General features: G+C 36.7%; 1 protein-coding gene across 4 annotated transcripts in view; it reads left to right on the forward strand.

Moving 5' to 3' along the window:
- The first annotated feature begins 6,405 nt into the window (after positions 1–6,405).
- LOC107686659 (neuron navigator 2-like) overlaps positions 6,406–22,275 on the forward strand; it is a 76,672-nt gene continuing 60,802 nt past the window's right edge. For 3 of the 4 annotated variants that reach the window (XM_016483741.1, XM_016483742.1, XM_016483743.1), the window contains exons 1-9: positions 6,406–7,055; positions 13,991–14,108; positions 14,567–14,619; positions 16,264–16,336; positions 16,417–16,669; positions 17,434–17,502; positions 17,809–17,939; positions 20,652–21,594; positions 21,691–21,803. In XM_016483741.1, the coding sequence (XP_016339227.1) occupies positions 6,837–7,055; positions 13,991–14,108; positions 14,567–14,619; positions 16,264–16,336; positions 16,417–16,669; positions 17,434–17,502; positions 17,809–17,939; positions 20,652–21,594; positions 21,691–21,803 (1,972 nt within the window). In that variant the 5' untranslated portion in view covers positions 6,406–6,836. The remainder of the gene's footprint in view (positions 7,056–13,990; positions 14,109–14,566; positions 14,620–16,263; positions 16,337–16,416; positions 16,670–17,433; positions 17,503–17,808; positions 17,940–20,651; positions 21,595–21,690; positions 21,804–22,275) is intronic. The other variant, XM_016483745.1, reaches the window with a different exon arrangement.

A 22,275-nucleotide genomic window follows, 5' to 3' on the forward strand; every position in this document is an offset into this window, starting at 1 on the left:
AATAAATAACTAATTAACAAATATTTTAAAAAGTAGCCTGCTTATATAATTTAAAGGTGCCATAGAATGCATTGATACAATATTTTAAATTGTTCTCTGATGTCCCCAGAGTGTGTATGTAAAGTTTTATCTCAAAATACCCCACAGATAATGGTTTATAGCTTGTTGAAATTGCCACTTTTAGGGTATGAGCCAAAACACGCTGTTTTTGTGTTTGTCCCCTTTAAATGAAAATGAGCTGGTGCTCCCGCCTCCCTTTTCAGAAGAGTGAGGAGCTTCAAGAGCTCATGCTCCGGGCATACCGGTGTTACGGTTTAACTGGTGGTGACCGTGTTACTGACCTAACATTGCTTCCAAATGCAATTTTTAACTACCACGTTCCTATTTACGATCATTCTGGTAGCACGTGAAGGCAGCATTAGTGAAAACAGACAGAGACAATGGTAGCTTTAGCAACATTAGCCTTACAGAGAGCCAAGAAGCTCTTATGGAAAACAAAAAATGACGCGTGATGCTTACTTTGTCTGGAGTCTGGACGTTTGCGCACGAAGCGTTGGTATCGATCCCTCTTTCAGAAGCAATCTTTGCACAACTCCAGCGCTGAACTGACCCTCGTTTGTGAGGCAGTCCGGCATAAATTGTTCTCTGATGTCCCCAGAGTGTGTATGTAACGTTTTATCTCAAAATACCCCACAGATAATGGTTTATAGCTTGTTGAAATGGCCACTTTTAGAGTATGAGCCAAAACACGCTGTTTTTGTGTTTGTCCCCTTTAAATTAAAATTGTTCTCTGATGTCCCCAGAGTGTGTATGTAAAGTTTTATCTCAAAATACCCCACAGATAATGGTTTATAGCTTGTTGAAATTGCCACTTTTAGGGTATGAGCCAAAACGCACTATTTTTTGTGTTTGTTCCCTTTAAATGCAAATGAGCTGGTGTTCCCGCCTCCCTTTTCAGAAGAGTGCGGAGCTTCAAGAGCTCATGCTCCAGCAAAACAGGACAATCTCACGCAATCTGATTGTACTGTGCAGTAAGTGCGCGTTTATGAATTACACAGACGGGGAGCAGGCAGTCCGGCGTAAAATGTTAGCACAAACGTATAGGACTTTTTCGTTTTTTTCCGGGACATTTCCTTCTAAAATGAAATTTAACCACCGTGTCCTCAGCGGTCTATGGAGACTCCTATGTTCGTTGGTGCATCCCAACATACGACACTTTTAATGGCTCTTTGGTGCTGACATTGTATCTCCAGCAGCTACAGCAAGAAAACAGTAATGGTGGACCGCTGCTTCTCACTCAGGGCTGTGTATATGCTAATAGGGCAGAGAGCATCACAAATGGGCGGGACTTCCCCCCCCCCCCCTAATGGCTCTTTGGTGCTGACATTGTATCTCCAGCAGCTACAGCAAGAAAACAGTAATGGCGGACCGCTGCTTCTCACTCAGGGCTGTGTATATGCTAATAGGGCAGAGAGCATCACAAATGGGCGAGACTTTCCCCGAGTATGACGTCATAGTAGTGAGAAATCTGGAACTGCTAGTGTGGAGCGACAATTTATGATTTATTGGGATTATAAAACAATGAGTGGGTGGATTTTTACCATTATAGGCTGGTTGTTTTCACACACTGCGGCCACACAACTGTGTTCAAATACCTTATAAAAGTGATTTTTGCATTCTATGGCACCTTTAATAAAAATACACAAAATAAATTTGATATAATCATGATGCATTGTGATATCGAATTGAATTGAATCGTTGACATGATAATCGTAATCGAATTGAAACGTGAAACCAGTGCCAATTCACACCCTTATTATACAATGAATTATAGGCCTATAATTAAAATATTAACACTGCAGTCATCAATAAAAATCTTAGGTTTATATAATAGGCATTAGCCTATTTCAAGCACCGACTTTCAAAAACAACCTGTTTAACACGGAATACGTTTCTTCTCATTTTTTCCCACTATTAACGGGCCACAAGAGAAATATTAAGGGAATAAATTAAAACAGTTAGCTATATACCGTTATCATGTTGAAGTAGATTTGTCTCTCGTCGTCTCTGAGAGAATATGCAGCGTCCGATGCCGAAAGCTCCGTCATTCCGTTTTTACTTTCACTTTCTGCATAGTGAATTGACTGAGATTAAGACGTTCACCGGCACAACTCTTGCGCAAAGTTTGCGCGTTGCTTGTGTGATATCTATTGGCTCACTTTCATGGTTTAAAACAGAAATATTTCCAACATTGCGACGTAACCAATTACACCGCCCCCCCCCCCATATCGAAAACGTATTCCCTAATATTCATGTAAATACATGTAAATATTTTCTAAATATATTCTGTATGTGTATGTATTTATATATACATAATAAATATACACAGTACTAGGGATATGCCGGTATCAAATTTTCATGTTGCGATTAATTGCTAATGCTTTTATCACGGTATGCGGTATTATCACGGTACTGATATTTAGTTTTTTTTTTTTAAAGTGCTGTCATAATACAGTATTACCGTGATATATCGCATTACCGAATACCGGCACAAGTCTACACAGTACACACGCATTTATTATGTAAACAAAAACTTTTATTTTGGATGCAATTAATCGCGATTAATCGTCTGACAGCACTAAGTATTATGGTACATTATTTTGAGTTCATAACAATTGTGTGCGGTTGTTAAATCATTATTATTATATAGTTTCAAAAGGGCATGTTCTTTGGTCCCCTGCGAATTGGCAAGCATGACAAAATGTGTAACTATATTAAAAAAATAGCAATTTTTATAATTTTCTTTAAAACAGCCAGAATAACTCACCGCGCCTTCAAAACAATCCAAACAAGGTGCGTAGACCAAAAAGGTTTCCCAAAAGTAAATGACTTGGAAAAAAGTCTGCACACTCTCACATGCGATATAAAATTTCCTGAAAAAAAACAAGGCACCAAGGCCAACGTTTTGGTCACATGTGACCTTTTTCAATGCCTAGCTCCCAAAAATCATCAAACAGTTTTTCCTACTAGATCGCACGTCTCTGAGTAGGTTTTTAAAAAGCAGTACATAGCTTCAGTCAGGCGTCGTGCTGATAGTGTATTGCTATCTGTGTGTCTGCATCCTGTTCAGCAGAAGCTTGCCACTGTCCATGTGCAGCTGACATTTGGCCTGCACTCTGCTTAATGGTGAACAGTATTTCAGAATATGCCTGAATATTGTGTTTATCAGTTGTAGACAGCAGTGAACGTATATGAAGCAAAAATGGTTAAGACTTAGATATTTTTAGGTCTGTACTATCAAGAATGGGAACAAGAATGTGTGTATGAATGTGTACCACAAAGTGCTTAGTTTTAGATTTGAACGTGATTGTGTTTCGGTCAGCTGATAGTCCAAGGTGTCAATCTCCTGTGACTGTCAACTGCAGAGATTTGCTGAAGTGGAGTGTCTGTTTCACATCCTGCACACACGTTTGTCTGATATGATCCATTGATGCCCTCTGGATCAAGCTGCTAGCGTGGTGATATAATAGACTACTTGCAAGTTGTTGTTTTTTTATTATTAAAAAAGGCCAAAATTGCTAATTATAAAGACATTATAAGACATTCAGTGAGCATTGTCCATCCCAAGACCAGCATGTTGTTGACTTGTCCTTACAGTTTAAGGTAGCCGTAATCTAAGAAGTAAGCTGGCATACTCTGTCACACTCAACATATTGAGAGTGATGTGGGCAGATGTACACTCACAACAAGTGGCCATATGGAATAAGCTGATCCTCTTGGGCTCTGTTTAAAGGCTAACTTTAGTGAAAGAGTTGTTAATGAACTGGACAGTCTCCATCAGATGACCCCCTGTAGTGTGCACTGACTTTCTCTGGTCTTTAGAGAGAAAATGGGCCTGTTTACACCTGGTCACTTCATGCGTTTTCTCTGATCGGATAGCTATCCATTTGTTGCGTTCGTGCAGATACCTGTTGAAAAGCACAGCAGCGTCTCTACTTCCTCCGCAAACTAAGAAGAGCCAGAGCCCCGGCCCCCATCATGTACACCTTCTACAGAGTTGACAATAAAGCAGACTTGACTTGACTTGACTTGACTTGAAATGACTCGGTTTTTCCTCGATTTTGTTACAGAAAATATAACTCCTAGGTGGATAAGGTGTGAGAAATTTGATTATAACCAGGCTCGTTATGGTTTCTATTTCTATTTTTCTATCCATTTGTACTCTCAATTTAGCTTAGTTTTTGTTAATGTGTTTGTTACAGTGTTCTGGAATTGGATTTAGTGTTTAATTTCAGTTTCAGTGTTTATGCTGTTAAATGTCAGCATTACATTTCTGGTGCATCTAGTGGCATTTTAATTTTTTATGATAATGATGGAATAAAAAAAATAAAAAAATTACAATATATTCGGTATCTACAGGGGCGCCGCTGGTTTCCGGGCCTATTCTATGAGGGTGAATTCAGGTTAATTTGGACATTTTTCACCAGTCATCTGAATGTTTTATGTTTTAATTAATTTTGGAGTAATGGAAGTGTATTTTAATTTAATTTGTTTTGTCAATTATTTACATTTTTCTCATTTTACATTCATTCATTCATTCATTCATTCATTCATTCATTCGTTCAACAAGTAAAGTTTAAAATTGGGATTTGAACTTGCAACCTTTCAGTTACTGGCCCAGATCTATAATTATGGGAAAACTGATCATTTCCATATCTAAAGTGCATTAAGGACCATCTTTAAAAATGAAATGTGGGTGAAATTGATTGGGCATGTACTTCTGGGCATCTTCTGTTGTGGATGTTGGCATCCAAAAGTAGTATGCCTTCAAGAAGTGTTCTTGTGGTTTCAATGATCAAATCCAGTTTAACAACATGGGTCTGTAAAACTGATGCCTTGCTGTGTGTTGTGGTTGCACGTGTGTTTGTCAAAGCCTCAACCTAGCAACCTGCACCTACCACCCACCATTCCTGCGGTAGGTTTATTACAACATCATCTGCTTGATTCTCAGTACTGTTTTAAGGATCTGAAAGAGTCCAACATGCCAACACTATCTGTTTGTTCATCCAATGGAAGACGAGGGGGTTTTGGTGACATTAGTGGTGCAGAAATCACAAACTTTTGTACCTGTTGAGGTGAACTTGTGATATCACCCATTTTTATTCCTGTTTACAAGAAAACATTGGGTAAGAGGTATCAGTTTAGCAGTAGTTAATATATCAGGTCCTTGCTGGCCTGGCATCATCTCAATTTTTGCACATTCAACATAGTTTTGGAGTCAGTGGACAGTGGTTCTCAGAGGACACAATGCATCAGTGCCAGGCTGCAGAGAGGCAGTGGGTTTCACTCGTCCCCGCAGGGATTATTGGGTTCAATCTGCAGACACTCAAAACTGCTGCTCCAACAGAATTTCATCCTCCCAAAGCCTCAGCTCGGCCTGCATGAATAACCAAACGCTCCCTCTCTCAGCATGCTGTTAGAAACGCGACCGGGCATGGGAATTCAGCGACTTCTGAAAAACAGGGCGAACGAGACTTAATATTTCTAGAATGGTAAAACCGCATACATCAGTTTAACTGCAAGTAAAATACTTAGAATTTGAGGCCATTTTGGTCTTTTACTGATTTTAATAATGCTTAATAGATGTTTTTGGCAGTGGGTAAACTGCTTTGTTGTTTGACAACTGATTCTTCTTAACATTTTGCTACAATTAAATCAACTTGTAGTTAGTTATGATTGTACAGCCAGATTGTTAAACAGCATCAATTTGGGTTTCCTTAGAACACAATTAGAACTCAAGAAAAGGACTCAAGAGAAGTTCAGAAAAAAAAATCTATAGATTTTTTTTTAATTTAAATTTATTTACATTTTATTTAATATATATGTTATTTTATATTGATGATTAAGATTGTTCACAATTATTTTAATGTGTTGACAGCCCTATATTTCTCTTCAGATTTATATATCTAACAGTGTGCATAAAAAAAGATAGATTGTCAACTTAATATTTCCAGATATTATTTAAAAGTTTTTCACTTTTTTCCCCCACAGTTTAAATGGGTCTTTATATTTAATCAAAATACAAAGCTGCCATTTTTTAGCATCATATTTGGGGGTCTGTGACATTAAAACGTTTAAAAAGCTGTGAACTAATGCAAGACTTTTCTTCTTTGCTTGCTAATGGTCCATTTCTCCCGTGCATTGGCGAGAAGGGTGATATTATGTCTGATTAGGCTGTCACCCAGGGGTGTTAGCGTTGAGTTTTCCCATAAGACACATCTGCTGTCTTGCTAATGGCTTGTTAATCCTTCTCAAGCTTGAGAGTATCGCCTTGTTGCCACTGCATCTGGAGGCTGGTAACACTTCCGTGTACAAACTGTAAGTTTCCTTTTGCTCTGACAACAAATTGCATCCTGCCTTCCCACTTATCTGTGATTTCTGCCTGCCAGAGTGTGTTTGCTTCTCAGCAGCGGCTGCGCTGGGCTATATTGAGCGACTCCTCGCTGCTGTGGAACTAGGAGCAGGTGGCGGGCGGAGTCTAGATCTCAAGTCGTACATGGAGTAAGAGCTTCATTGGACAAGAAAAACACAGAAGATGCTGATGACGGGGAAGGATTTGGCCGATTGTCATGGGAAAATCATATTATTAGAAGGTTTTGCAAGACCTTTGTGTGTAATCGAGCTTCCCAGTGCTGTATGAATGTGAGTTTGTGGACACACTTCTCACCGCATTGCTCCAGCTGTTAAGTCAGCATGTGCGGTTGCTCCAAGCCTTTGGTTGTAACCAGACAACTTTGTGCCAGTGTCTGCGTGGTTGGATGTAAAAGCATAAGAAGATGCCTGCTATTCTAGTTGCCTCCAAGATGAAGTCGGAACTGCCCAAACCTGTGCATGGCACCGCTCTACCCATTCCAGCCAGGGTAGCGACCCACCAGAAGCCTGTGCAGCCCAGCCTCATCACCCTGAAGTCTCCCATCTACAGGCAGCAAAGTCAAAGCAGTGCGACTTTACAGAAAAAGAACCAGACCACCAAAGAAACATCAGAAGACCCTCAGGTTGGAATGCTGATGCTTAATTTGTATGTGGCTTTGTGATTGCATTGATTCTTGTTCTATTGGATGATCTTCCTTGGATAGTTTGATTCCACACAGACAGTGGATACTTAGTTTATACTTAGTATAGTAATAACAAAAATAGTAATTATTAAAGATTGTACTTGTTGCTTTTTTTGTCTTCATGGTACCATAGATTGACCACATCAGAAATAATATCTACTATTATAGTTGTGACTTTTTTTTATCTCAGAATATCTCAGAATTGCAGCCTTGTTTCTCATAATTACGACTTTGTCTTTCTTTTTGGCTTTGTTTCTCATAATTGCAGATTTATATCTTGCAGTGTGACTGTATCTCACAATTATGACTGTTTCTCATAACTGCGACTTTATATCTCACAATTGTGACTTTTTCTTATACTTGCTACTTTATATCGTGCAGCAGTGGAACTTTGCTTTTCATAATTGCAACTTTATATCTTGAAGCGTGACTATATCTCACAATAATGACTTTGTTTCTCGTAATTGCGATGTTATATCTCACAATTGCGACTTTTTGTTATACTTGCAACTTTATATCTTGCAGTGAGACTATATCTCACAATTAACGACTTTGTTTCTCGTAATTGTGATGTTCTGTCTCGCAATTGCAACGTTTTCTTGTACTTGCAACTTTATATCTTGGAATGAGACTATCTCACAATTAGGACTTTGTTTCTCTTAATTGTGACTTTATACCTCAAAATTGCGATCGTTTCTTATACTTGCAACTATATCTTGCAATGTGACTATATCTCACAATTACGACTTTTTCTAGTAATTGTGACTTTATATCTCACAATTACGATTGTTTCTTATAATTGCAACTACATCTTGCAATGTGACTATATCTCACAACAATTGTGACTTTTTCTCGTAATTTCAACTATATCTCACAATTGCGACTTTTTCTTATACTTGCAACTTTATATCTTGCAATGTGACTTTGTTTCTCATAATCTGAACTTTATATTCTCGCAATGTGATTATCTTACAGTTGTGACTGTTTCTCATAATTGCGACTTTATATCTCACAATTGTGACTTTTTCTTATACTTGCTACTTTATATCGTGCAGCAGTGGAACTTTGCTTTTCATAATTGCAACTTTATATCTTGAAGCGTGACTATATCTCACAATAATGACTTTGTTTCTCGTAATTGCGATGTTATATCTCACAATTGTGACTTTTTGTTATACTTGCAACTTTATATCTTGCAGTGAGACTATATCTCACAATAACGACTTTGTTTCTCGTAATTGTGATGTTCTGTCTCGCAATTGCAACGTTTTGTTTTACTTGCAACTTTATATCTTGGAATGAGACTATCTCACAATTAGGACTTTGTTTCTCTTAATTGTGACTTTATACCTCAAAATTGCGATCGTTTCTTATACTTGCAACTATATCTTGCAATGTGACTATATCTCACAATTACAACTTTTTCTAGTAATTGTGACTTTATATCTCACAATTACGATTGTTTCTTATACTTGCAACTATATCTTGCAATGTGACTATATCTCACAATTACAACTTTTTCTAGTAATTGTGACTTTATATCTCACAATTACGATTGTTTCTTATACTTGCAACTATATCTTGCAATGTGACTATATCTCACAACAATTGCGACTTTTTCTCGTAATTTCAACTATATCTCACAATTGCAACTTTTTCTTATACTTGCAACTTTATATCTTGCAATGTGACTTTGTTTCTCATAATTTGAACTTTATATTCTCGCAATGTGATTATCTTACAGTTGTGACTGTTTCTCATAATTGCGACTTTATATCTTACTGTGTGTTTTGTCTCATGTAATTGCAACTTTATATCTACAATATCATCTCAATTTTATCTCACAATTACAACTTCATTTCTCATACTTGCAATGTTGTGTCTAAAAACAATGGATTTGTTTCTCATATTTCACTATTGCAGCATTAAATCTCACAATGACTTATTTCTCAGAGTACAGACTTTATCTCATAACTGCAACTTTATTTCTCACAATGTGAGTATTTCTCACAGTGTGACTTGATATCTCACAGCTTCTTTTTTCGTAGTTGTGACTTTAAATCTCACAATGTAACAATAACAATTATTTACTTCTTTTTTTAATCTATAGCAGAATCTGGCTTCAATGCAAGTTGCTATTGGAATGTTAATGAACAGAAAAAAAAAAAACTAGAGAATATTTTTGTAGTTTGTCATGTTGAAATTCAAACTTTTCAGAGCTTGTTAATGCGTTGTGCCTATATTCCACAATGACTTGATCTGCAACAACTGTAGGGATGATGTAGGAATACCACTACACCACAATATGCGTGTCAGTTGTATTCATGTTTTAGAAACAGTTTCACTTTGGCCACATTACCACCATTGTAACTTCTGTTTGTAGAGCTCCCCACTGAAAGCTCATGTGTTTATATATTTACGCGTTAAAAATATTATGCTTTATAAGAATAGCTCCTGCTGACCTGGTCAGAGCAAATCGTCGGTGAAAATCGCAATGTTCTTCCTTTGGTCCACGGCAGGGGTGTGTACGTTCATGTCTTTGCGTGTGTGTGTGTACATGTGTTTATATAGATTCATACGTTCAGTAGAGCCTTAAAGGCAGTGAAGAGCCAAGTTCTTCATGTGGCGGGCTAGAATGAAAAGCTCAGCCAGTTGGCCTGTAATTACAGCGCACACGCACACATAGACACGGTCATGGAGGTTTTACTACAGTGCTCCATTAGTAGCGGTGAGCCGCACTGCAGGTGGGCATTTGGCCATATGGAGGCCACACACACCAATCCCAGAGGCCAGTAGTGGGCACCATTCAGCAAACACTGCTACTAATATACTGCCATGCCCTTACACTGCACCTCTGTCCCTCTTTGTTCTGGCCAGGAAGCTGGAAAATGCTTCACTTTAAAGAAAATGGCACTAAATTTGTTTTGGGACTGTGCTAGTGTAAGGATTAGGTTGCTGTTTCAGACACGGTTGACTGCCTTGTAAAACAACGTGACGATTGCAGTTACTAGTTTGTTAAATATCTGCTTTTTCTGTTTGGAAATGATTGAAATGACCAAAAATGATGAGGAATGGAAAGTCCATTACATAAGTTTAGGGACTGCTTTTTGCTCTCTAAATTGTCCTACACCAATTTAATTGCTTATTTTTGTTGAATTTATCTTGAAACTTAAATGAAGAAATGTAGTGCGGCAGGTTTGCTCTGTTTTAGCAAAAAGTGCTTTGGTGGTACCATAGTTTGGTTTAGTGATTTGGTGTGAATTTACCATAGTACTTTGATTTAGTACTGAATGATTACTGTAATCATACTGAAATTTTGTATTTACGTGGTCCTCTAAGTTTTGTGATACTTCAAATGGCATTAGCATGGTAAATGTGTAACAAAACCATGATACTTTTTTGGAAGTATCTTTTTTAGCAGTACTGTTACTTTTAACTAAAACTATTAAAAACTGGTTTCAGTAATTGAAATAAAGCTAAAATAAAATGTAAATATTAGATGAAAAACTTGGAAAATTAAAAATGTAATTAAAAAAATTAAAGAAACTGAAATAAGTGAGTTAAAAATACAAGTAAATTAAATAGAATTATTTGAAAAGAGAATAAAAATGACAAAAGCACATAAAATTACTAAAATTAAAACTAATTTATTGCTAAAAATTAAAGATGTCAAAATATGAATGTCACGTTTATGGTCTGTTTTTTGTTTTGTTTTCCCTCTGTTCCTGTCTCCTGTTTCTGTATGCCCTTATTTGGTTATGTTCCTGTCCTCATTATAGTTCGTTATGTTCATTTGGTTTTCCCGTGTGTTTGATTGTTGATTGCTCCCAGGTGTGTCTTGTCAATTACCCCATGTACTTAAGTTCCTGTCTGTGTTATCTGAGTTTGTCCGGTATTGAACGTCGATGTTGTGTTTCCTGTGTGTCCCTGCCTGCCTTGTTTTACCCCGTCTTGGATGATTAAAGACATTTACTTTGAGTTTATCCCACGTCTCCTCGTTCTTCGTTTCACCACAGAAGGCAACCGTGACAGAATACAGGACCAGCACAGCAGTAAGCGGTGCTCCTTCTCCCCGTTTTGTTTTCCGGTTTTTGAAAATTTTTTCTTTTGTTTTCCTGTGTTTCCCCCGCGGCATGGAAACCGCCGCATGCTTCGCCGCGCCGTTGTTAAGCCTGTCGGCTGCTCCGAAGACAAGCCCGCCGGCTGCACCGTTGTCAAGCCCGCCGGCCGCGGCTCACTCAAGCCCGCCGGCCGCTCCGAAGAAAAACCCGCCGGCTGCGGCTCCCACAAGCCCGCCGGCCACGCCGATGTCAAGCCCGCCGGTCATCTCCCTCTCCTCAGCCCAAAAGAGGAGATTACGGAGGAAGGGACTGTGGGCTCCAGCCCCAGAGCTCGCTCCATCCCCCGAGTTTAGCCCAGTGAGGTCTCCAGTTCCCGAGTTAAGCCCACGGAGGGCTCCTGCTCCCGAGCTCCCTGCTCCACCATGGCCTCCCAAACCGTCTGATCCGCCCTGGAGGCCTTCCTTGTCCCCGTCCTGCACCAGCCTCCAGGGCGCCCCCCCCCCGCCCTCAACGGTGTAATTGTTACGGCGCAGGACGCGCCTTTCAGGAGGAGGGAGTAATGTCACGTTTATGGTCTATTTTTGTTTTGTTTTTGTTTCTCTGTTCCTGCCTCCTGTTTCTATATGCCCTTATTTGGTTATGTTCCTGTCCTCATTATAGTTTGTTATGTTCATTTGGTTTTCCCATGTGTTTGATTGTTGATTGCTCCCAGGTGTGTCTTGTCATTTACCCCATGTACTTAAGTTCCTGTCTATGAGTTTGTCCGGTATTGAACGTCGATGTTGTGTTTCCTGTGTGTCCCTGCCTGCCTTGTTTTACCCTGTCTTGGATGGTTAAAGATATTTACTTTGAGTTTATCCCATGTCTCTTCGTTTCGCCACAGAAGGCAACCGTGACAATGAATAAATACTATAATAATTTATAAATAATACTAATATTTAACAGTTTTTTAGTCTATTGACACAAAACACTACCAGTTCTTTTCTTTTTTTTTGCTATGATTTACTTGTTTGTTAGTTTCTAAATAGTTCTCATAAGAATAGATTAAGTATTAACCTGATACTTTATCAATACACTTTTCAAGTTGTGAAAATGACTGGGAGGTCTTTTAGACCCCTAATGTGGTCTGGTATGTTAAATGTGCTATATTTGTTTTATTGTTATTACTTTAACCACGTAATGCTTGTTCATGTTAACATTAAACCTGGTTACGCATAGCTCTTCCCCTATGTTTTTATTATTCGAGATTATTATTCCCACATGCTGTCCACCGCAGCCTAGAGTTTTTGTTTACAGCGAATGGGTGGAGCAGTTCTCCAGGCTCTGTGGGCAGAAATACAAACAGCCCCCTGCAGAACTCACAAGGAGTCTCTGTATTAAAACCAGCAGTGGCTCCAGTTTTAAACTCGTGTTTGACTCTGATCTGCATCATGTGCAGACACACCAGTTCTTATTATATGTTTGTCCTATTTAGACCCATTTAGACATAACTAGACCAGCAACAAAACACCAACAACCCTTTATTTCTGACCTATGTACTAGTGGTAGTCAGAGACTAGGCCTTTTGAGACCGTGCTGCCTCCCAGATGCTCACTTTGTGTAATTGCATGATAGTTATGGAAAAACAAACTAGTCATCAGGTATCTTTGGAATGGCATAGTACTATAGTAGCTAATGTTGCTGTATATATACCATGCATAGTGTTTTGTATGCATAAAATACTCAGTTCAGTCTGTATTAACAAGAACACACTGCATGGAATATTGTCACATAATGCAATGTGCTTTACTTGGTCTTACTTTGTCATCTTTGTCCTGTCTTATTGTTTGCTCAAACTACCATTTTCTTTCATTTAGGCATATAATTTTATAAATATTTTTAAAATAATTTTTTTCAAATATTTATTCAAATAACAACAATTGTAATATTTGATGAGACTTCATATTTATTTAAATAAAATCAATTTTATTTAGTTTAAATAAAAACAGACAGGCATTTTTTTTTTATTTGTATATATTTAATTAAAAATATTTATTAAATTAAAAACAGAAATAAATATAGTATTTTTATTAGACATTTTATAATTTGTGTATATTTATAAAAACTAGGGCTGTCAAACGATTAATCACGATTAATCGCATCCAAAATAAAAGTTTTTGTTTACATAATATCTGTGTGTGCACCGTGTATATTTATTATGTATATATAAATACACACACATGTATATATTTAAAAAAAAAATTGTTTATATATTAAATATATTTATATATAATATAAATTATATGAATAGAAATATATACATGTAAATATTTTCTAACTATATACTGTATAAGTGTGTATTTACATAATAAATATACACAGTACACACACATAAAATATGTAAACATAATCTTTTATTTTGGATGCGATTAATCGCGATTAATCGTTTGACAGCACTAGTAAAAACTATTTAAAATATTTATTCTTATTATTATTATTATTTGCTGATTTTTTAAAAATATATTTTTAATCCAAAAAATATTTGGATTAATTGGACACTATTGTATATACCATGTATTATGAAGTATTAAATTATATTTTTCAGCTATAACCATTTTAAAAATAATTTGTACAGTTTGGTATTCCAGACTTCTTTGACAACCTGTTATATTAGTTTTCCTGAAAATTTCCCTGTCCACACTCTAATATTTAAATGGTAGCTTATGGACCACAATGTGGCATTTGTCTTTCATCCATATAAAATCTGAACCCAAAGTTTGATGTTAAGTGCTTTTTCCTCATTCGGTCTCTTTCTATTTTTCTTTGAATGAATAGATTTATACAGATTGGGCCAACCACTACCTAGCCAAGTCCGGACACACACGCCTGATTAAAGACCTCCAACAGGATGTTGCCGATGGCGTTTTGTTGGCAGAAATCATTCAGGTTGTAGGTAAGATTAAAGATATAAAAAATAATTTTCCATAATTCAACAACCCCCCTCCCCCCTCTTCCTTAAGAAAAAAATTAATACATCAAACCTACAATTTTGCTCCACCGTACCGGTAATTCTAACCATAATGAGGAGGTAGAGGAGGAGGACTGGGAAAGAAATGGACACACATGAGCATCAAAAAAACTCACCACCTTTATTATTTTGAATGTGTTTTGAAACTGTTTTATGAGATCAGTTTCTGAAAAGGGGCAATTTGTAGATGGTTTATGAGGCTACAAACTGAGTTGTGAACATTTTATTAAGCTGAAATAAAATAAACATTTGCCAGAGGAGGATTCCTGTTATACATGCAAAAGCCTGACTACCACACAAAGTCGAAGATGTTTTCATAAAACCAACAGGTATAGGTGTTACTTTAATTCAGTGCCATTCCTTTTTTTCATCTTTCCATTCAGCAAATGAGAAGATTGCCGATATCAACGGATTCCCAGAGAGTCGCTCTCAAATGGTAAGACTCAAAATGCGTGTTGGGAAAAGAAACAAACCACAAACTGTCAACTCCAAAAAGGACAGAAAAAGCACCATACGTGTAGTCCATACGGCATCTGCTCTATATTACAAGGTTTTGTTCTGAAATTTAACCCAGTGAATCCTACTGTCATATTTGTGACCCTGGACCACAAAACCAGTCTTAAGTCGCTGGGGTATATTTGTAGCAATAGCCAAAAATACATTGTATGGGTCAAAATTATAGATTTTTCTTTTATGCCAAAAATCATTAGGATATTAAGTAAAGATCATGTTCCATGAATATACTTTGTAAATTTTCTACCGTAAATATATCAAAACTTAATTTTTGATTAGTAATATGCATTGCTAAGGACTAAGGACAACTTTAAAGGCGATTTTCTCAATATTTTGATTTTTTTTGCACCCTCAGAGTCCAGATTTTCAAATAGTTGTATCTTGGCCAAATATTGTCCTATCCTAACAATTTATATACAGCTTTCAGATGATGTATACATTTTGAAAAATTGACACTTAAGACTGGTTTTGTGGTCCAGGGTCACATTTAACATGCAAATGTTTAAATTATCAACATGATCAAAACTGATGATGATCAAAAAGACTGTTGTACACAATCTACTACAACCTTTCTGTCATCTGATTAATAGTTTATACTTTTTAGCAAGTAAAGGGCATTTCAGTTTAATTCCCAAAACGTCCTTCTTCAGGTTGCTTTTTGCTATGAAATCTTCACTTACTTTTTATAACGTAAACATAAAAATAACTGTTATATTGTTAGTAATATTTCAAGATGAACACTTTCTGGACTGAATCAACTTAGGTTTACTTGTTTATCCATACATCATAAAACTATGCTTTAAAAACATCTTATTAAGACATTACTGGAAGATACAGAGTGACAACTGTTATTTATGTGCATTTTATGCAAGTAATCTTTTATACTGTTATACATTTCAAGCTATCAGAAGTTCATCTTACTTTTTGGCCATATAAATAACATCTGCACCAAACTGCATTTTTTTCTCAGTTTGGACCTCTGTTTTTTTCCTTCTTGAATATTAGTTCCATATTCTCCTATATCATGCTTTATGAGCCATAAAATATATCAAATATGATGCTCAACAAAAAATGCATGCAGACTTCTTTTGTTTTATTTGTCATAAGGTTTGAAAAAACTATTCTTTAATTGATTTTACTGACTATTATTTCATATGTTAGGCTATACAGTAAGTTCCTGTTCACTCAAAATCTTCCATTTATGTCAAAAATATACATGACTGAAAAACAGGGTGAGAAAATGATGACAGCGTTTTAATTTTTGGGTGAACTGTCTCTTTAAGAAACAATCTCAGTGAGGACAATGGCAGGTCTTGTTGACCTTAAAACCCTGGTGCGTGCTATAGTCTGTCGTCTCGCCAGTGGTCAGGATATACATTGTAATGTCACAGGAACACCGCAGGACGAACCCACAGGGTTGTAAACTACAAATCTTCCCTATTGAGCACCATCTGTTGGATTATATGCCCTGTACACCTGAGTGTAGTGTGTAAACCAGCTATGGTGGGGTCACATTTTCCAAGGAAGGCAATCTCTTGATGTATGCCCATGCTTTTCTCTTAAACAGATTGAGAACATTGATGCCTGTCTGGGCTTCCTTGCTGCTAAAGGGGTAAATATAAAGGGACTTTGCGCTGAAGGTGAGCCGACTCTTAACTAAGCCAGTGCTCATTAATATTTGAAACAATATGTCAGCAAGATTCTTTTTCTGCCAAACCAGAGATCCGCAATGGCAATCTGAAGGCCATTTTAGGCCTGTTCTTCACTCTGTCACGTTTCCGGCAGCAGCAGCAGACTTTGAAACAGGCCTCCAGCAATGTTCAGTTGCTCCAGAACAACCAGGCCCACCGATGCTCCACTCCTGCCCTGCCTCCTCACACTCCTCCCTGTAGCTCTCCCTGTCCTTCTCCCATCCACCAACACTACACCTCCTCCCCATGTGCACAGAAACCTCAGACAGACATGCAGTCCAGGTATTATTCTCCAACTCATATACTGGGTAGCTTTTTCATAGACAGACTCCATAGCAGCTGGATTGACACATCAGTAATCAGCTTTAAATAATTTGGATGGAGGAAAATGTCCTTTATTTATTTATCTATTATTTTTTTTTTTTTTTTAGTACCTAAAGTGGCCAACATGTTACATTTTAAAATCATAAAAATTCTGATTTTGAGACTTTTTTGCATAAATTGCAATGTTGTGTAAAAACTGCATTAAATTTGTAAGTTTCAGATTCTCTTAAACTACTCTTTATAGCTTTTTAAATTTTTACACTCTCAACATTTTTACAATTAACCTATCATTTCCATTTCTAACTTCCCAGTTCTTTTATTTTCAGTGTTGTTTTAGTATTATTTTGTAATAGCTATTATAATAATTATTAATATTTTTCATTGGCTTTTACTTTTTGTATTTTTATCTGTGCCTTTGTCATTTTTATTTTTTTAAGTATTTTTATTTAGCTTCATATTTATTTCAGTTTTAGGTTTTGTCATTTTAGTATTTCCACTTAAACTTATTTTATGTCAGTTAATTGCCAAGGCAACTTTTTTTTACGTTTTAAGTTTTTAATCTAATATTTATATTTTATTTAATAATTTATCAGCTTTATTTCAATTAACAAAAATACATTTTTACAATTTTAATTTCAGTGGTTATTTCTTCTTAACTCTTAACACTTAACTTTTCTGTCCATTCCTTTTTCTTTCTCTTTTGTTTTTCCTCGCTCTTGAAGTCATCCCTCAAAAGGCTCCAATCAGAAAAAAGCTGTCAGACTCTCAGTTGCTCAGAAAAAGAACTCTAGGTCAGCTTTCCACATTTCTATATCACACCATGCCTGATTTACATCTCCTTATGTTCCCAGTATATTACTACACAACAGCACCATCTACTGGTGATCTTGCGATTCCACATAATCCAATCTTGTGTCATCAGGGCCAAAAAAGCATGTGAATCCCATCAATAGTCATTTTGTTCTGGTTCATATGATCAGATGTGGATTTTATAAAAAGGTCACTGAGGTTTATTTATATAATTGGCACTCCAGTCTTGTGTTTTTGCAGCATAAATACTTAAAGGATGATCTTGTTCTGACTGAACTCTTTGTCAGGCTTCTGAGCCCCTCAGTGAGGGCAGGTGGAGAGAGTAAACCTCGAACCTCAAACACCAACAGACGCAGCCAAAGCTTCAACCAATGTGACCGATTAAAGCCATCAATCTCTGCCTGCGCTCATGAAAGAGGTGAGTTAATCGCATTCATTTACACAATCTGAAATTATCCATGTGGTTTATGTAAGAGTATGTAAGCAGTTGTTTGGTAAAAGCTGTTATTAAGTTTGTATATCTGTTACAAGAAAAACCATCTTGAAATGACCCTAAGTCCCTTGCTCAATCAAACCTATAACCTTTCACCCAGATCTTTAACCACTACGCCACGACACCCATGGAATTATAAGGCTTACATGTGAAAAATTGTAGAGATTTATCTGACTTTTACTTGCTCAAATTGGTTTAAAAAAAAAACGTCAGAAAATAACATTTATATTTATAATAAAATATATTATAAAAAAAATAATTACTATTCGTTTTAGAAAATAAAATTGGTATTTTTAAAATGTAAATATATTATCTAAAAACTTTTATTTATTTACTTATTATTTATTTATTTTATATATTTATTTTAAATAAAACTGGTATTTTTAAATATGTAAATGCTTAGAAAAAAAGCGTACAAATGAAATGGACTTGGACTTTATGGTCAAAAAGGCCCATAAAGAACCATAAAAGTATCATGAAGACAACAGCATAGTTATATTTATTTTTTTAACCATCTGTTATTGGACATTTTTCAACAACATTTTGTCTCAAATTTTTCAATATTTTAATTTTAACATTTTTCTTGCATAGAATGAGTGCTCTAAACCATCCGCCCTCGATTTGTTCAATCTCTAAGTTGGGTAACTGCTCATAGCGTTCACAGTTTTATGATTGTGTAATTGCATGCTGTGTTGTTGACACATTTTTGGCCCACTGTTGTTTCATTACGGCAGGCTCGGTTTACTTCAGCATTGAGTTATTTAGGCTGATAACCCCTCTAACATGTCACATAGTTGAGTGACTGAGAATATGTGGATTTTTGTATTCAAACCAAAGTCATAAAACCATATAAAGTAATTCTCCCTGTTTGCACACGCATGATGTACATGTCTGTGTGTGGTTTGTATGATGATGATGAGAGGCATTTACTGCTCACTGATTCAGCTCTAATTAGTGTACTTGTGGCAAGAGCAGAAGAAGCAGAGAGAGAGAAAAAAGTCAGTGATCATAACAAAACTTTATACAGTGAGATTGAGCAGTTAGGAAGACATGCAAGGAAGATGAGACTGTTAGGAATTTTGCTCAGACTGCCTGTAAGGTAAGCAATGCTAAACTGAGTTTTCATGCAACAGGCTGGTAAATAACTTCATAATTGTATACAAAGGAAACAACCACAGGGAAATAACATTGATTTTCCACTGATGAAATTAGGGAAATACTGAATGAGATCATTGAACTGAACAGAACAGAGTTTGGTTTCATCACATGCTAAATTTTCATGCATGCTGATTTTATATAATATAAAATGTAATGTAAGCATGAAAAATAGCTTTAATGATTGTTAGTCACATGAACAACTGTGCCTTGGAAATTATAAATAATTTCTTCACAGTATCAAATATCAAGAAATGCTTCACAGTCAGTCTCCTTTTTTAAACAGCATGGATTTATCTCAAAAATAAATATAATACATCACATCACATACTTCAGATGTTTCTCTTCATAGTTCATGGTTCCCTTTCTCAGCACTTCATCCAGTACGCTATCATATTTTCAAACTCCCATGGGCATCCCACTTTCTAATGTCTATGTGCAACAGCTTGACTGCACTTGCTAGCGTTTGAAAGATTTGACCCACTTTCTCTGTGCCTTAGTGGCTATTTGACCTCCCTACTTTACTTGGCCAACTGCCTGTTACAGTTAAATGTCCAAAAAGTGACCCAAAGCAATTCAAAATATATATTTTATAAATTTTTGGCCTGTCTGAAAGAGATAGTTCACCCAAAAATGTAAATTCTGTCATTAATTACTCACCCTCATGCAGTTCCAAACCCCTAAGACCTCAGTTCATCTTCGGAACACAAATTAAGATATTTTTGATGAAATCCAAGAGCTTTCTGACCCTGCATAGACAGCAATGCAACTACCACATTTAAGGCCCAGAAACGTAGTAAGAACATCGTTAAAATAGTCCATGTGACATCAGTGGTTCAACCGTAATTTTATGAAGCTACGAGAATACTTTTTGTGTGCAAAGAAAACAAAAATAATGACTTTATTCAGCAATTTCTTATCTTCCGTGTCAGTCCCCGCTGCGCATTCACGAGAGTACGATGATGCATTCTGAAGTAGAACATGGATGCGGTGAACTTTGTTTGAAAAGAGAGGAATGGACAATTGCATTGCTGTCTATGCAGGGTCAAAAATATCTTAATTTGTGTTCTGAAAATGAATGAAAGTCTTACGGGTTTGGAACTACATGCGGGTGCGTAATTAATGACAGAATTTTCATTTTTGGGTTAACTATCCCTTTAAACATTATTCAATTTACATAGTTTTTTATTTTATTTTACTTTTTTACAATTTACCAATTAATTTTACATTATATAATAATTATATAACATTTGGAATATTTTTGCAAACCTTCAAAATAATATTTTAACAATTCTGTCATTAAATAAAAATACTATTTGTTTAGATTAAGTACAGTTTCAGAAACCTCACAGAGTGAAAGAAATGGAAATTAGAGATCCTTGGTCTTCACCAATATGAGAAATTTTTAGCATATTTTGCAAAGCACATGTACGGTTGTGATGAAGACCTTCTGAAATGTTATATTTCATCTTGAATTTGCAGAGAAAACCACACCATCACCCATAATGGCTGATCATGGACCAATCAGCTCTTCTATTCCTCCACCCAGCTGCACCAGCACCTCTAAACCCTGGAGAAGCAAGTCGCTCAGTGCAAAACACACTGCTACATCCTCCATGGTCATGGTTAAACAACCACCCCCAGATTCTCTTGAGGTTCCTCCTAAGGTGATCGCCCAGACGTCCATGCTGGAAAAGCTCAAGCTCTTCAACAGCAAAACTGGTTCCAGAACCTCCAAGGTTGTCAGTACAGAGGACGTCAGTGCTGTAGAACCAGAAGAAGGTCAGATTTGCCCCATACACCCTGAAGCCCACGTTGGAAACCAAAGGCCTGTCACCCCCAGCAGTTCTGGTAGCTCAAGTCCCAAGCTAGCGCTGAAGGGTATTGCACAGTTGACGCTCGGAAGGGCTTTAGCACCCAAAATAGCCTCGGCAAAAGCGACCGAAAAAGTTAAAGAGAAGTCAAAGCCTAAAGAGAAAGACAAGCTCAAACAGCTTCCTGTTACAGAACCTGAACATCTAAAAGGAGATACCAGAACCGATGGACATGTTACACCCGAGACTAAGAAGTCTGTTCCCAACGGAAGCAAAGCCAAATCAGCCATGAGTGGGATTCCTAAACCAAGCCAGGGAGGAAAGGCTTCAGCTGCAAATAAGACAGTAGCATCGCCCCCTTGTGGTGCGGAGGGAGAACGGTTACGGAATGGAAAGATAGGAGGTCTGTCTGTGCATAAAGAGCAGAAAGACAACAGAAACTACAGCTCGACTTCTAGCTTACCATTTCCAGAGGGGAAAAGTTGCCAAGATCTCACTCTTGGTGCTCAGACCCACTCAACAGACAGCAATATGGTCAGTGTACAACTTACACAGCTCCAACAACAATACAACCATCCCAACACGGCCACTGTCGCCCCATTCATGTACAGGTGACACCTTTATGATAACTTGAATGCATTATCCTAGATACTCCATCAGACTCTATTTGGCTCTAAACTAGCAGGTTGTTCTGTCACTTTATACAGTAAGTCTCAAACAGAAATTGATAAGACTGGGCTTATGGCAGGAGTGGAGGAAAGAAGAGAACGAACAGGCCTGTGCAGCAAATCCATCCATACTTCTCTGGAGAACCTGACAGGTACTCATTGATTCACAACACTACAGAAAAAAATACAGTATAGACAAATTAAACCTGAGTTGTGACTAACAGTGTTTGGGAAGCTATGTTGAAACTGAAAATAATAAAAGTAGAGAACATGCAAAATTCTGTAACTGAAAAAAACAGCAACTATGTTTCAGTAAATATTTTGCTACAAAAATGACATCAAATGAACTGCTACTCAAGGCCACAAATAATCGATTCAAAGTGAATTGCTTCAGTTCTTCATAGTTAATCTGTTTTTAGTGATTCACAGTAAATCTGTTCAGTGATTCATAATGAATCATTACAGTATTTTAGCGATTAATTGCAAATAATAATTTCAGTGTTTTAAAGTCATTTTAGCGATTCACAGTGAATAATTTAAGCGATTCATATAGTGCTGTCAAACGATTAAATGCAATTAATCACATCCAAAATAAAAGTTTTTGTTTACATAATATGTGTGTGT

The sequence above is a fragment of the Sinocyclocheilus anshuiensis genome, unplaced genomic scaffold, assembly GCF_001515605.1.
Source record: "Sinocyclocheilus anshuiensis isolate Anshui unplaced genomic scaffold, SAMN03320099.WGS_v1.1 scaffold1102, whole genome shotgun sequence".
NCBI classification, from domain to species: domain Eukaryota; kingdom Metazoa; phylum Chordata; class Actinopteri; order Cypriniformes; family Cyprinidae; genus Sinocyclocheilus; species Sinocyclocheilus anshuiensis.